The sequence below is a fragment of the Ursus americanus genome, chromosome 18, assembly GCF_024610735.1.
Source record: "Ursus americanus isolate L20-20 chromosome 18, mUrsAme1.1.p, whole genome shotgun sequence".
Classification (NCBI taxonomy): domain Eukaryota; kingdom Metazoa; phylum Chordata; class Mammalia; order Carnivora; family Ursidae; genus Ursus; species Ursus americanus.
The window spans coordinates 21,912,278-21,926,576 of record NC_142144.1 but is presented as its reverse complement, the minus strand read 5'-3'; the positions used below and the strand labels follow the sequence as shown (position 1 = coordinate 21,926,576).

Sequence of the window (14,299 nt, the reverse complement as noted above, 5' to 3'; positions counted from 1 at the left end):
GAGCTTCTACTGGTCTCTAAGCACTATTCTAGGGCATTTGTTTGTGGGGCTTACATTCTAGCAGGAGAAAACAATGAGCAAGAGACATAATAAATAAATAACTTATATATTACCTTAGGATGTGTCTTGTATCACAGGAAAAGAAAAAAATGAGCACCAGGTTAGGGGAGATCAGGAGTGCCAAGGATGGTGGATAAAGTTGTGATTTTAAAAATAGGGTATTAAAGGTAGGCCTATTTAAGTTAAGCATAATTTTACTGAATACTCCGCACTTGATCTTTGAAATTTTATCTGGAATTGTAAACCTGGTTAGTATTATTCAACTGTATTTTATCTGCCAATGATCAATTTTTAGACCATTATTTTTAGCTTTTACATTTGATTACAGAATCATATATACAACTACCTGGTGTAGATCTCTGTTACTTATTCCCAATGCTCACTGTCATTCATATCATAGAAAATCTTTCTTTTTCTTAAATTCTCAATTTTGATTCATCTCTTGTTCAGCCAGAGTAGGTGTTTTTTAGATTACATGCAAAAAACTTTTTACCATAATCTTGTGTGTGTGTGCGCGCGCGCGTTTCTATTTAAGTCTTGCGTTACATTACACTTTCCCGAAAATCTTATGCACTCTAATTGTTTTCTGGCTGTGTTGTAATGAAGAACAAATAAGGCAGTCCTTAAATTTGTTCCTTTGGAGGGACTATTTTTTTTCTTGCCAAATAGTAGGATTATTTTTTCATCTTTGACCTTCAAAATATTTGTAAAATTCATCTGGGAGTAATTCTCTTTTCATTATTTTCTTTCCTATCAGTAATACAAAAATAATGGATAATGTGACTTAATTATCAGGTTTACATTCTTTTTTGTCCTAAGAATGTTTTCTTTTACTATATCTTTGAGTATTTTCTATTTTTTACGGGCTTTAGTTTTCTTATTGGGAAACATTATCTATATTCTAGATCTCTTGCCGGCTCTTCCCTCTCAGCTGTCTCCTCACACATTTTCACCCTTCCTTCTTTCTGTCTGCATTCAGTTCAGACTTGTCAAGTTTTGCTGTTATTTGTCCAATGTCTTGCAGTGCCATTTCTTTATGGTTTTTAATGACAATTCTAAGTCCTTTTGTGTTCCTTTCACTTCTTTGTGGTCTTTATTTTCTTCAGCTGCTACTATGTTCAAGTTAATTTAGTTTTTAGTTATTTTCCATTTCATCCTGATTTTTTCCCTGGAAAAACTCTTCTAAAGCGGTCATCTTTAATGCATGTCAATGAAAACAAAGCAAAACAAACAAAAATTTTTCTCATGTGTTCTTCTGTTTAGAGTAAAAAAATAACTTTCCAGGGTATTTGTTTCCTCCACAAAATGTGGGCTACAGAATTTTTTTCACCTGCAATATATTATTTTTGCACAGTTTAACAGTGCTGTCTGAATGCAAAAAGTTGTGTTTGTGTGACCCAAGGGTAGGACCCAGGCATAGCAAGAAGCAAGCTAAGCAATGCTCTTCTGGTTCTTCGAGTTCTCAGAAGCCTTGAAAGTCCCACTGCTCTCTCTTCCATTACAGACACATAAAGAATTCTAAATCCTATTGTTCTTATGACCACATTGTGTCCCACCACATTCATAAGCACAGCCCTTTCATTCCACACATGTTCAGTTGGTCCATATTGACAGGTGGTTGCCCAGAAAAGTGGGAGTATAGGCAAGAGTATTTTTAAAAAGACACCATTGTGACATATATATGTCACAATACACACACACACACAATTTCCTCTTCTCTGAATCCTTTAGATACTGAATGAGCAACATTGCTATTATCTCCAATTTCTTTAATAATCTTTAATTTCCTTTTATTTTTAATTCCAAATATTTTAATTTGGAGTTAACCAGGTTTTTTTTTCCTATGTAGTCTATCCTATTTTCTATAGGATAAGCTTAAGCAAATATTCATGCACAAAATTCTAATTAGTCCAACTAGTCTTTCTTCAACCTTTCACTGGTAATAAAACACACGGATGAACATAACATTTCATATTTCAATAGACTAAATTACTCTGGCTTTCTCAGATGGAAGCACACACAGCAATGGGATAGGAGGCAGCTTCTCCCCAAGGCTAGAGTGGGTAAGGATCCATATGCCCTCCTGTACCCTGCCAGGAAGGTGGTGCTCTTCTGTTTTGGTGGACAAAGTATGCAGATATGCCAACTGTGCCCCTCAGTCTCCGCCCATTAGCCCTGAAATTATAGGAAAATCTCTCAGGCTAGAAACTGATTGACAATGATCTATGACTTTTATTATGTGCGTTTTTAAAACTCTAGGTACCTTGTTTCTGTCCTTTTGTATTTATTTTAATACGAATTTGAGAGAATGCATATTAGGAATTCCTAATCTGTTACCTTTTGAACTTCAAAATTCTTTTCCCCCAGGAGCATTAACTACACTTTAAAAACAAAACAAGATAGCATTTCATCTCAGGGATAACATGCTATCTTTCATAAAGTCTCACATTATTTACAATAAAATGATCCCTTCAAAAACACTTTTGCAAGAACAGACAACATACTATGATGATGTTTTGAAAATACAGAATCTAGGCTCTGCCACAAATTTGGCCTTAACATGCTATAATTCATCAAGTTTTGTTCTCCATAAAATAGAGAATATTGCCTGGCAGTGAAGGAGCTCTTCTGTGCAAGAGAGTGGCTGGCAATGGAAGAAAAGACTCACAGAGGACTCTACAGATCCGGGATGTACCTGCTCTCCGTGCCTGATTGCAACAAGCTCCCCAGCATGCACTGGGACCCCATGGCCTGTACCAGCCTGCCATATTTAGGTAACAGAATTCTCTCAAGACTTTAGAGGTTAAGACAAATTTACTATTCTGAAGAAAGTAAGTTGTGAACTTAAATCTCCCAATATTTCTAGGCATTTCTAATATATTTTTTGAGTTCTCCCCGTTTTGGATACCTAATCACAGAATCCTACCATCTATCCTAATTGCCCAAGTTAGCATTAGGGTTTAATTTCACTCGTTCAAAAAGAAATTAAGGAGCACTTTTAACTGCTGCTTAAGATCTTATTTCGTAAGGAGATCTTACAAGAGCTTGTAACATTTTTTGGAACGTGCAGAGAAATGGCTAAGAAACCTCATATTATGTCAGATGAGTGGAATAAAAGAATAAAGTCCCCCTTCTTAGCTAACAAAGCAGATTTCTAAGCATGCAAAAATAAGCCACATGGTTGAAAATGCTGATCTCACAAAACAAAGCTGAATCTCTGCATGTTGTTTAATGAACTTCGTTTGGAAGGAACTGTTGTTAGCCCTAACAGCTGGTTTAATTTCAATGACACAATCCTTTCTCATTCGAATGCAAAGAATGTTTTCCAGTTGTATATTGAAAAACTGAAAGAAAATTTGCATTTCTTAGCACTCTCTCACAGAATATGTTAGGTATCTGGATGTTTATTTAAAATAAATTTTTATCCTTTCCCCCTCAGATTATAAAAAAGAAAACCTAACAAGTAAGTAATTTTGTTTGTGCCCTTGAACCCTTATGTGTATGTAATTGGATTCGTGCATGCGTCTTTACACTCGTACTTCATGATGTCCAGAACAGAATGTACGGCTCCTCTCAAAGGTTTTTCTGCTATGCTTACTGGTGTAAAACATGAAGGAAGATCATCAGAAATCTCAGTTTACAGCTCCTAATTAGGCCATGAAGAGCACCATATTTATACAATGATACAAATAATATCCCCTACCCCAAGGTTATAACTTGCTTGATCCTTTCTATGGCTACAAAATAAGCCAAACTGAAAATGTCACCTTTGATTTTGCATTTTTGATTTTTATATCATCTAATTATTTACAGATGAAAAAAATATTTATTTCTTCATTGAGCCAATTCATGATCCTCATTTGTGACGAAAGATCTTTCTTTCGGAAGACAGGTGTTCTTTAAGACCCCTAATTTCCAGTATAAAGTTTACAGGGTCAAATCAAACAGTTTTAAAACTGGGTGCCTCAAAATCCCTAGGAAAGAATTCAAGAAGGTTGCTTGGAAAGAGATGTCCTAGACACAAAGGTGTATCCAATGATGCTTTAACCTACCCGAATGCAGAAATCTTCAGAATGAAATTAGGAAAGTTTTCATTTCAGTTAACTCCCTTTGAGGGTTCAAGGCTTAAATCATTTCCTGTGCCCTATCTTTGGGCCTAAGTGCCTCTGCACCCGGCTAAGAGCCAGGCCTTGATTTTTCCAGCTCCCTTCAAGGACTGAGACTTCGAGTATTAAAAGAAAGAATGCTACTGGTCCCACTTGAATGGCTCGGTGTTAAACAAGAGCAGTATGGAAACCCTAAAAATCTATTATTCTGGAAGCCTATCAAGTTGCTACTTCCAAATTGAAAGAATGAAAAAGAAATGTTTCCATTCTTTGTCATATAAGCAGCTGAAACTGAGTTTGATTGGACTTTTAATTGGTGACTATGGTCTTTGTTATCCTTTGATTGTTTACTCATTCATCCATTCAGGCATTCATTCCACTGTGCAGAAGGTGCTGACCTTCAGTCCTAGAACAGACAGGAACACACACACACAAATCCATATTTCTGCCTTGTACATGGATTCTAAAAGATTGTGAACAGCATAAATTACCTACAATAAGCCAGTTTCCTACCCTTAAAAACCTAGTTTTATGAAATCTCTGGTACATGTAAGAAAGTGAACAGCAAATGTCATCAATGGATCATTTCACTTGACCATGTAATGGGGAATGTCTAAAACTGTGCTCGGTGGTTAAATGCAATTATTATTGAAGAAACTGGCTTAAGCCTTTCAGGTAGGTTGGTAGTGAAGCAAAGAAGGCATCTTGATTAGGTCGAGTGTCCCATATTTTATGGAGTGTATAAAGCCCTCAAATATTTCTTGAAGTTTCTTGATTTCCGAGTAAACTCTGAAGGACATGACCAGTTCACTTTGAAGGGCGATGGAAGATTTTTTTTTTTTTGCTTGAACACACACAGAATTTCAGTAGTTTTCACTTTTATAACTTTTTTTGCTGAAGTGAAATATCTTTTTGAGTTTGAAATGTCTTTTTACTATTCACTTTGTCTCTTTAGCAGGTATTTCACTATTCCTGAATTCGATAGGGCTCTACACGCTTCACGTTCTTCCTCAGCCGGGTTTGTGGGTGACAGAGTCTCTGTATCCCAGCAGATCTTCAGATTAGCATTCTCTCACCTGAACAGTTGAAAGCTGTGTTAGCGGGATACATTCCTGAGTGACACTCCTCTTCTCTCAGTAATCTATAGATGTGATTTCACATCTATATCTTTCCTAGCTTCTAGTTTTGAAAATAACTGGTTGTCTGGTATGAGTCTTGTTACTTTTTCCTATAAGCAATTTGCTGTTTCTATTTAGAAAGAAACTTTAAGATTTTCTCTTTATCCTTGTCATCTGCATGGTGGAAATCCTATATGGTGGTGTGTTACTGGACATCTCTTTCCAACTCTGCATTCAGGACTTTGTCTTGGTAGCTTGAAATCAGCCAAGGAAGTCAGGCTACAGGCAGACAGATGATCTTTCTAAAGCAAAAAGCTGATCATGCTACTCCAGTGACGCCAATCCCTCTGACTGATTCTCTCCACTCACTGCAGGGCGAAGTCCAAATTACCTACCTTGGCATACAAGGCCTTTTATGACCCAGACCTGATAGCCGCAGCCTTACCTAGACACACTCCCCAAGTCAACAAGGAAACTTTTAGGTGCACTTTCAGGAAAGCACCACAACTGCTTGGTCTGGACCCTGAGATATGCTATTCCTTCTCTGTGGAATATGACCTCTCTTCCCGCCCCCCCCCACTCCTCCTGCTCCACTCACACACATCCACCTTCAATTGGTTATTCCCTACTCAACCTTTACACTTAACTTAAAATAATTTGCTCTAGAAAACCTACCTAGTATGCCTAGACCTGAAGTTGAGCTGCCCCTGGATGTTCACAAGCTTATCAGACTTTAAACACTTCTTATATTCTATTATAACTATCAGTTTACTAATTGTTCCCCAGCTAAATAGTTGAACACAAAGACGTGCCATGTCCACCACAGTATTCTTGATACCCAACATCAATATTAACTTAATGAATACATTAATGTACGGATGAATGAGTGAATAAAAATTCCCCTGATGTTCAAAGGGAAAAGGTAGAGATAAAATTGATGAGAGAAGAAAAAGACAAAAAGAAGGAGATCCGGATTGATAATCTGGATCCGAAGAGATAATTGGTCACTCTAGGGAAGGCCACAGCAAATAGATCAGAAGCAATAAACAAGGAATAGCAAAATATCCACAAAGGAAGATATAATTACATCCATAAAGCAAAATTATTATTCAAACAATGCCAATTTTTGCATTTTGAAAATAGATCTTACTAAGTCATCATGGATTATTCTCTTAATATGTCTCATATTTCTTTAAAGATTTATTTATTTATTTTGGAGGTGGGGGCAGAGGGAAAAGGAGAGAGAGAATCCCAAGCAGACCTCCTGCTGAACATGGCGCCCAATGCAGGGCTCGATCTCACGGACCCAAGATCACGTCCTGAGCCGAAATCAAGAGGCAGACGCTTAACCCACTTAGGTGTTCCATGTCTGATATTTTTGATAAAAAATTATCCTTATTTTTACTAATGAGATTAACAGTACCAATTTTACAAATTACATTCCCTCACATGTTAAATATGGTTTGAACTGCCCTGTAAAACCCAGATACAAAAATTGTCGCCTCTTCCTGTCTTTCAATGCTTGTTCCTACCTTATTATTATCAGGAAGTTTAGCTTTCCAATTTAAGCCCCCCTCCCCACCCATCTTGGATAGATTATTTAAAAAAAAAAAAACAAAAAAAAAACCAACCTTCAGATGACTCAGTCCAAAGAAGGTCAGTACGGCTTTCAAGCCAATCACAAAGGCACGTAGGAAGTCAAAGTCCGCTGTTGCTGTGATACCTGATGAGAAATGCTGTGCTTGCTCCTGCAAGAACGCACTGCTGAGCTCTTCTTCCAGCTCCAGTGCCTGAGCTGGGGGCCTTCCCGCCACAACAGTGACCAGACTTGGTCTCCACAGGCTCTAAAACCACTTGCTAGCGACTGGTGCTCAGGCCACAGAAACTGTGTCCACTCCTACATTAAGAGCTCATTCATGGGCACCCCTTGTAATCTCCGCCCACTTGTCATCACTTTTGTAAGCGTCCTATTTCAAATGGCTTTAGGCACCTACTGCAATAAAAGTTTTCTTTTGACCTTCTGATGTGCTATATTAATCTATTTCCTTATATCAAACACTTAATTCTTTTACTATATTGCAGCCAATTGCTAACATTTCATTTAGGGTTTTTTAAATCTATGTTCCTTAATCTATGTATGCACTTTTCCTTTGTGCTAACATTGCCAGGTTGTGATGTTAGTATTATAATAACTTTCTAAAATAATTTGATAGATTTTTCTCATATTGGAACATTTTATAAAATCTAGAAATTTTTATCTCTTCCAAGACCAAAAGAATGTACCCATAATTCTATAATGACTTTTAAAGTTCCTGGTTATGACTACCTTCAGATTTTCTGATTTTTCAAATTTGGGAATATGGTCCTATTATTTTTCTAAAGATTTAAAAAATGTAACTGCATAATTACATATTACTGCATATTTATTTCAGTCTACTGTCAAAACTCCTTTACCATTCCTAATTTCGTATGTTTGTGCCTTTCTTGTCTTTTAAAAATTGAAATTCCACTGATAAGACCACTTTATAAATATAAGACCAACTATTGACCCATTTTTAAATTACAGCATTTGTGGTATGTGTATTCTAACTTATTAATTTCTGCTTGTACATGGCTGTTATTTTATCAGCTATTTTTCTGTTTTCTGTAGGTTTTGTTTCTTTTCCAAAGTCTTGAGTTAAATGTCTAGCTCATTCACTTTCATCCTTTTTCTCTAATGGAAAGAGATAACTCTAGGACTTTACCACTGAGCACGGCTTTGGCCAAAGCTCACATACTCTACCAGGAAGTTGTTTTCGAATCTGTCCCTATGGCTACTTTTTACTCTTTGAGTGAAAAGTTATTGAATTTTTTTTAGATGTCCTATTGGATTTTACTTAGTCTATTGCTAATTGCATTTTAGTCAGAATAAATCTGCATAATTTCTGCTTTTGAAATCTGAGATTTACTTTTGTGGCCTGACAAAAGATCATGTCTGTCAGTATTCCGCAAATATTTGAAAACAGGGCTTATTCTCTCCGTGTAGGGTACAAAGTACACTGTTTGCTATTAGAACATTCTTGTCAATTATATTATTAAGATACTCTGTCTCCATGTTTTTGTCTTTACTCAGTCAATTAAAAGAATATAAAATATAAATTAATAAAGCTGTTTTAATAGATACGCAAAGGACTTTGCACTCTACAGAGTGATACAAACATGGCATCTTTTGGTTTCCAGGGTAATGCAGATTTTGCCTTGTTTTCAGATTGCACTGACCTTTTTCATAGGAGTTTGACAGGAGCTCAATTTTTGGATGAACTAACTTTTCATTTGTGTCCTAATATTTCCACTCTTCATCTTCTTCTATTATGTTTGTTTTGTTTGTAAATCAACAAACAGCTTTAGACAATCCTGGCCTCAAATACAATTTCATGAAATTATTTTATTTAATAACTTAATTAGGTCCATAACTGTTGTCTAGTCATAAACAACATGATGCAGTGTAAAGAGCACTAGCCCAGGATCTGCATTTGTCTTGGAAAAAATAGTTCCTTTCTCTGGGTCTCATCTGTAAAGTTCTGTGATTCTGTAAGTTGGATTGACTCACAACTGGATCTCTGGATTCTTAGACTTGGACTTTATAGATATATAACCAGGGAGAACCTGATCCATGAAACCATATTCCTAAAATTAAATTTAGTTTACTAAATTTGCTTAAATTTAGCCAAGATGGCCTGAATGCAAAGATTGCTTCTTAAAAGTTTAAGAATGAATGAAAAGAATTTTGTTTACTTACAGCATTCCCACCCATGACGTCCTCAAAGCCGAGCGTGGACATTCCAGACTTGCCTTCCTCTTCCTCTTCCTCCTTCTCTATCTCACCTACATACTCCATGACTGTAATAATCTCCATCATGTCCAGCTTTGCCATATTTGTGCTTCTTACTGTAACTACTCTTTATTGCTGCCGAAGACGAAAACAATGGAAAAATAAGAAAAGGTGAGATTCTACTTTAAGCCAACCACATGTAGTAATATTTTAAAACTTACAAATTTAATATTAGAATTGGGGACAGGAGGAAGAATATATATAATACTGCCAGTCCCTTTATGACATCCGTTGCCTTGCTTTAGGATGAAGCACCCAACCACGATCTTTAAAAATATCAATAACATTTTACATAGGATCCCATGTCCTAAGGTTAATTTTTTTACAGCAGATAGGATCTAAACAATAATTTGGAAAAATATGGCTATTCCTGCTCCCCATCTGCCCCAACCCCCCAACCCATTGCCATGACAGATTGGATAGTGACAAAATTCCTAAGAAAAGTTACCTTTTGACTCCCAGACCGAAGAAAATATGTCTTGCTCTAAAACTGAAGGATCTTCAGCTGCCTTAGTATAATTTGTTTTGTTTCCTCCTAACATTGTATCTCTTTAAAACCCAAGCCCGAGTACAAAGATCTCACCTGATCCTGAACTTATCATTGGTCTTCCCTGTCTCACCTGCAGAGAATCGGCAGCAGTGACCCTCACTACTCTTCCTTCTGAGCTCTTGCTAGACAGACTTCATCCCAACCCCATGTACCAGAGGATGCCACTCCTTCTGAATCCCAAATTGCTCAGCCTGGAGTACCCAAGGAATAACATTGAATATGTGAGAGATATTGGAGAGGGAGCCTTTGGAAGGGTCTTTCAAGCAAGGTAAAGTTACCCCTGTGAAAAATCTTTCCACAAAAATATGTAATGTCTGAAAAGTCACCAGACCACTACCTTGATGTCTAGGCTGTATGTGTGATAATTATTATCAAATAATTCTTCACATCATTAACCTCATTTTACTAAGTACTGTACTTTGAATCTTAATAATTTTTCCTCTCTGCTGAAAAACAGGGCTGAGTAGAAGAGAATCTTCATTTATGTATATATCAAATTATAAGCAATTAGCAAAGTTTAATTATATTTCCTTTCCAGAAAATAATTTTATCATACATTTTAATCATAATTTCTTGTATTTTTAGTAAATAATTGTAAAATTTACTTCTCTTCCATTTTCTATTGCTATATTCTCCACTTCGTTTAAAATGTGCTTTGAACTAGTCTCTCCATTTAAGAATTCAGAGCCTGACGTGTAGATATTAAATAGATGTCCATGGAATGGCAAAGCAGAAAAGGGGAAAAATAATGCAAAAATGCTAGAAAACAATGAGCTCAAGGAAAGAGTATGCATAAGGACCAATGCTAGCCCATTTATTACCTCTGTGTGAACTGGAAGGAAACAACCTTTCTGCATGGATGTGGCTCACAGACACACAGGTGGGCCAGAAAACATGGACTTGGTTTTATTAACCAATTGTCATTCTGTGCCGGTGTTCTTGGGCAGGACACAAACTTACCGCCACTCATAATGGCCCTGGTATGGAGGTTACATGATTAATGAAAATCTCACACAAATACTTATGGGGAACCAAAAATATGTAAGGGATCATTTTAGACTTCAGAAGGATATAAAGATGAGTAAGCCATAGTCCCTGCCTTCCAGGAATTTAGACTGTGGCTAGAGATCAAGGGTTTAGAGTGCTAATGACAATCTCATTGGATCTGTGTACTTTAGAATTCCTGACATTTACAAATAATGCATTTTTCAAACAACCTGTGTTGAAAATAGTCCCAGTGATTTTTATTAATTGGCGTCAAGAAGTTTTAAGTACAATCTACTATTGGCCTCTTTCTTTGATTCTGTGGCTCTGGGAAAGGCTGCAAAAGTGGAGGGAATATATATGAATGCGGGTAGATGAACGTGGATATGTATAATGCTCCTGATTGTTGCTTTCTTCCTAAATAAATGTCTCTCTCAGGGCTCCGGGCTTACTTCCCCATGAACCTTTCACAATGGTGGCAGTGAAGATGCTCAAAGAAGAAGCCTCCGCAGACATGCAAGCAGACTTCCAGAGGGAGGCAGCTCTCATGGCAGAATTTGATAACCCTAACATTGTGAAACTCTTAGGTATGAAAATAGAAACGAAGAAACGTATTGCAATTATTCACATTTCTTGCCAAATGGAGGCTTTCCAAGTTTTCCTCCTTCATCCTGCACTGGCACCTTCTCCTTTACTTCATCAGAGAGACATCTCTGTTTCTTCCCATATAATATTTTCTGGAACATGGTATTAAACAACCTCAGTTCAAAAAATAGGTTTTTTTAAATTGCTCAGAAAAAAATATGTTGTCATTTCTTTAAATTTCTCTCTAGAATCTATAAATACACTGATTGCCAAATCCCTGAAAGTAAAAACCAGCCCCCAAATAAATAAGCCAAGATAATGTTATTTGTTATTTCTCTTCCTTTTTGAACAGAGACTTCTAATTTTTGCTGGAAAAAAAGGAATCATAGATCTCATAATCTGTTTTTACGGTGATGTGAAGTTGTGCCCAAACGATCTGATAGTTCAAGGTGTCCTATTTCCCTGTCGCACACGGCAAGAAGTTAAGATTTACAAATGTCCTCCTGGAACTAAAATTGAGACTCTATATGCGCATTTTTTTTTTCTTTCTAGAACAAACACTGTAAAATCTAAATTTTAAAATGTTTCACTGAGTACTTCAACTAAGATTTTGGATTGTTTTTGTCATTCTTTCCAAATTTCATACAACATCTTCCTTATCATCCTTCTCCACAGAAGTAGCAGAAACACAGAACATTACACGCTCAAAGCAAACATGCGTTCCCAAATTCACTCACCAAACATGTACTGAGCACTTGCTGTACCAGACACCTGGCAGGTGTGTGGGATTTAAAAAAAGAATAAGACATGATTTCTGCTTTCAAAGTGCTAACATGTTGGAGGAGAAACCTCAAACAAGTAGACGGTTGTCCCAGGATGACAGGTCCTAGGCCGATAGAAGGACAATCCTTGATCGGTAGTGCTGGGAGCCCAGGCATTCTAGCAGGAGTGACAGATAAGCCGAATCTTAAAAGGAAAATAGGAGATGTTGACACAGCCAAGTGGGGTCAGGGTTGGGCTGTGATGCTGTCCACAGAAAGCCAGGGTCCCCTATGTTCTGATCTTGGTCATTGGCCATTGGAGCGCTCTTTCTGGAGCGCCACGTTAGACACCCCGCCTAACACGGCCCGTGATTTCGGTTGCAGGCGTGTGTGCGGTCGGGAAACCCATGTGCCTGCTCTTCGAATACATGGCCTACGGCGACCTCAACGAGTTCCTCCGCAGCATGTCCCCGCACAGCAGGCGCAGCCTCAGTCACGGCGACCTGTCGGGGAGGGCCCAGGCGTCCAGCCCTGCCCCGCCGCCCCTCTCCTGCGCCGAGCAGCTCTGCATCGCCAGGCAGGTGGCCGCCGGCATGGCTTACCTCTCGGAGCGCAAGTTTGTGCACCGGGATCTGGCCACCCGGAACTGCCTGGTGGGCGAGAACATGGTGGTGAAAATCGCCGACTTCGGCCTCTCCAGGAACATCTACTCGGCGGACTACTACAAAGCTAACGAAAACGACGCCATCCCCATCCGCTGGATGCCGCCCGAGTCCATCTTCTACAACCGCTACACCACCGAGTCGGATGTGTGGGCCTACGGCGTGGTGCTGTGGGAGATCTTCTCGTACGGCCTGCAGCCCTACTACGGCATGGCCCACGAGGAGGTCATCTACTACGTGCGCGACGGCCACATCCTCGCCTGCCCCGAGGACTGCCCCCTGGAGCTGTACAACCTGATGCGCCTGTGCTGGAGCCAGCTGCCCGCCGACAGACCCAGCTTCCCCAGTATTCACCGCATCCTGCAACGCATGTGCGAGAGGGCGGAGCGCACGGGCAGCGGCTGAGGGGCGAAGGCTGCCCCCCGGGGAAACGCCGCCGTCCCGCCTGGGACTCGCAGAACCACCGCCCCGGGCCCCAGATGGGAAGGAATGCTGGCGCACACCGGAAGCGTGCAGTCTGCGGCTCGGCCAGAACGGAGCATGCGCAGAACTGACGCGGGAGACCGACCCAGAGCAGGTCCGCTATTGGAAAGGCCGCCTGGGTCTCCTGTGCGGGAGAGAATGGCATCTTTTTCAGTCCCTGAATTAGCTGGCAACGCAGACTCTGCTGCATTACATTTAATACGAAATGTGATACAGAGCTTCATTTTTTAAATAGAGTTAATTCCCGTCCGTTATGAAAGTAGTGTATCTTCCTGGAAGACGTTTAGGTCAAGTACGGAACGCTAAGAAGGAAAAACCATTCATCGTCTCCCCACCCGAAGACGGGTGCTGGTTTGTTTTCTTATTGAATTACTTTCTCGCATTTATGAGTCATTTTATATTTGTATTCTACAGAGTTGTGGTTATACTTTATTGAGAGAGGGCTTCTAAGGAATAAAATGACAAATCAGTAAGGCTGTATTCTTATTGTGATTTTTAGTTTCCTTTTCTGTCTTTGTGCTGCTTCTCCTGTGGAAGTTTCTCCTTTGTGTGTGCCCCTGTCATAAATTTCATCTGCTTATTTTATTCCTACGGTTTTTCTGAAAAAAAAACTTTTTGTGTCTCATTAATTTACCTTTTTCTTTGAAATTTTTATTATCTTTTCCTTCGCTTTAACTTTCCAGAACTTTCTGTCCTTTTTTGGTTTTTTTTTTTTTTACCTCATATATACAACAAACACCCTCGCAGACATAATAACTTTTACAGTTACACTGTAGACTGACATGCGTATAACTTTTGCAAAATAATACAATTTTCTTCTGTACTTGCTCCTGAAGCTACGCATTTCAAATTTGTCATCCGTTAATTTATTGCCACAGTCTATTAAATCTCTTAAACCATAGTTTACAAGATGTCACAAGATGGTCTTGTGGCTCTGAGTTATTTAAAACTTGATGTTTTTGTGCATTCTGACATTTTTTCCTGCTAGAAACCAATTCCATAGGCAATAGAATTAATATAGTGTTATTTATCAACTTTTTGCAGGACTATTAATTAACCCAATCTTGTTACATTTTTATCCTAAATAAATAAACAAACAAACTCCGGAACTCAGATCCC

General features: G+C 38.6%; 1 protein-coding gene across 1 annotated transcript in view; it reads left to right on the top strand.

Annotated features, from left to right (window-relative positions):
• MUSK (muscle associated receptor tyrosine kinase) overlaps positions 1-13,678 on the top strand; it is an 87,420-nt gene extending 73,742 nt beyond the window's left edge. The window contains exons 11-16 of the mRNA XM_045814835.2: positions 2,659-2,834; positions 3,500-3,523; positions 9,065-9,266; positions 9,782-9,973; positions 11,128-11,276; positions 12,420-13,678. Coding sequence (XP_045670791.2) covers positions 2,659-2,834; positions 3,500-3,523; positions 9,065-9,266; positions 9,782-9,973; positions 11,128-11,276; positions 12,420-13,102 — 1,426 coding nt within the window. The 3' untranslated portion in view covers positions 13,103-13,678. The remainder of the gene's footprint in view (positions 1-2,658; positions 2,835-3,499; positions 3,524-9,064; positions 9,267-9,781; positions 9,974-11,127; positions 11,277-12,419) is intronic.
• Positions 13,679-14,299: the final 621 nt, after the last annotated feature.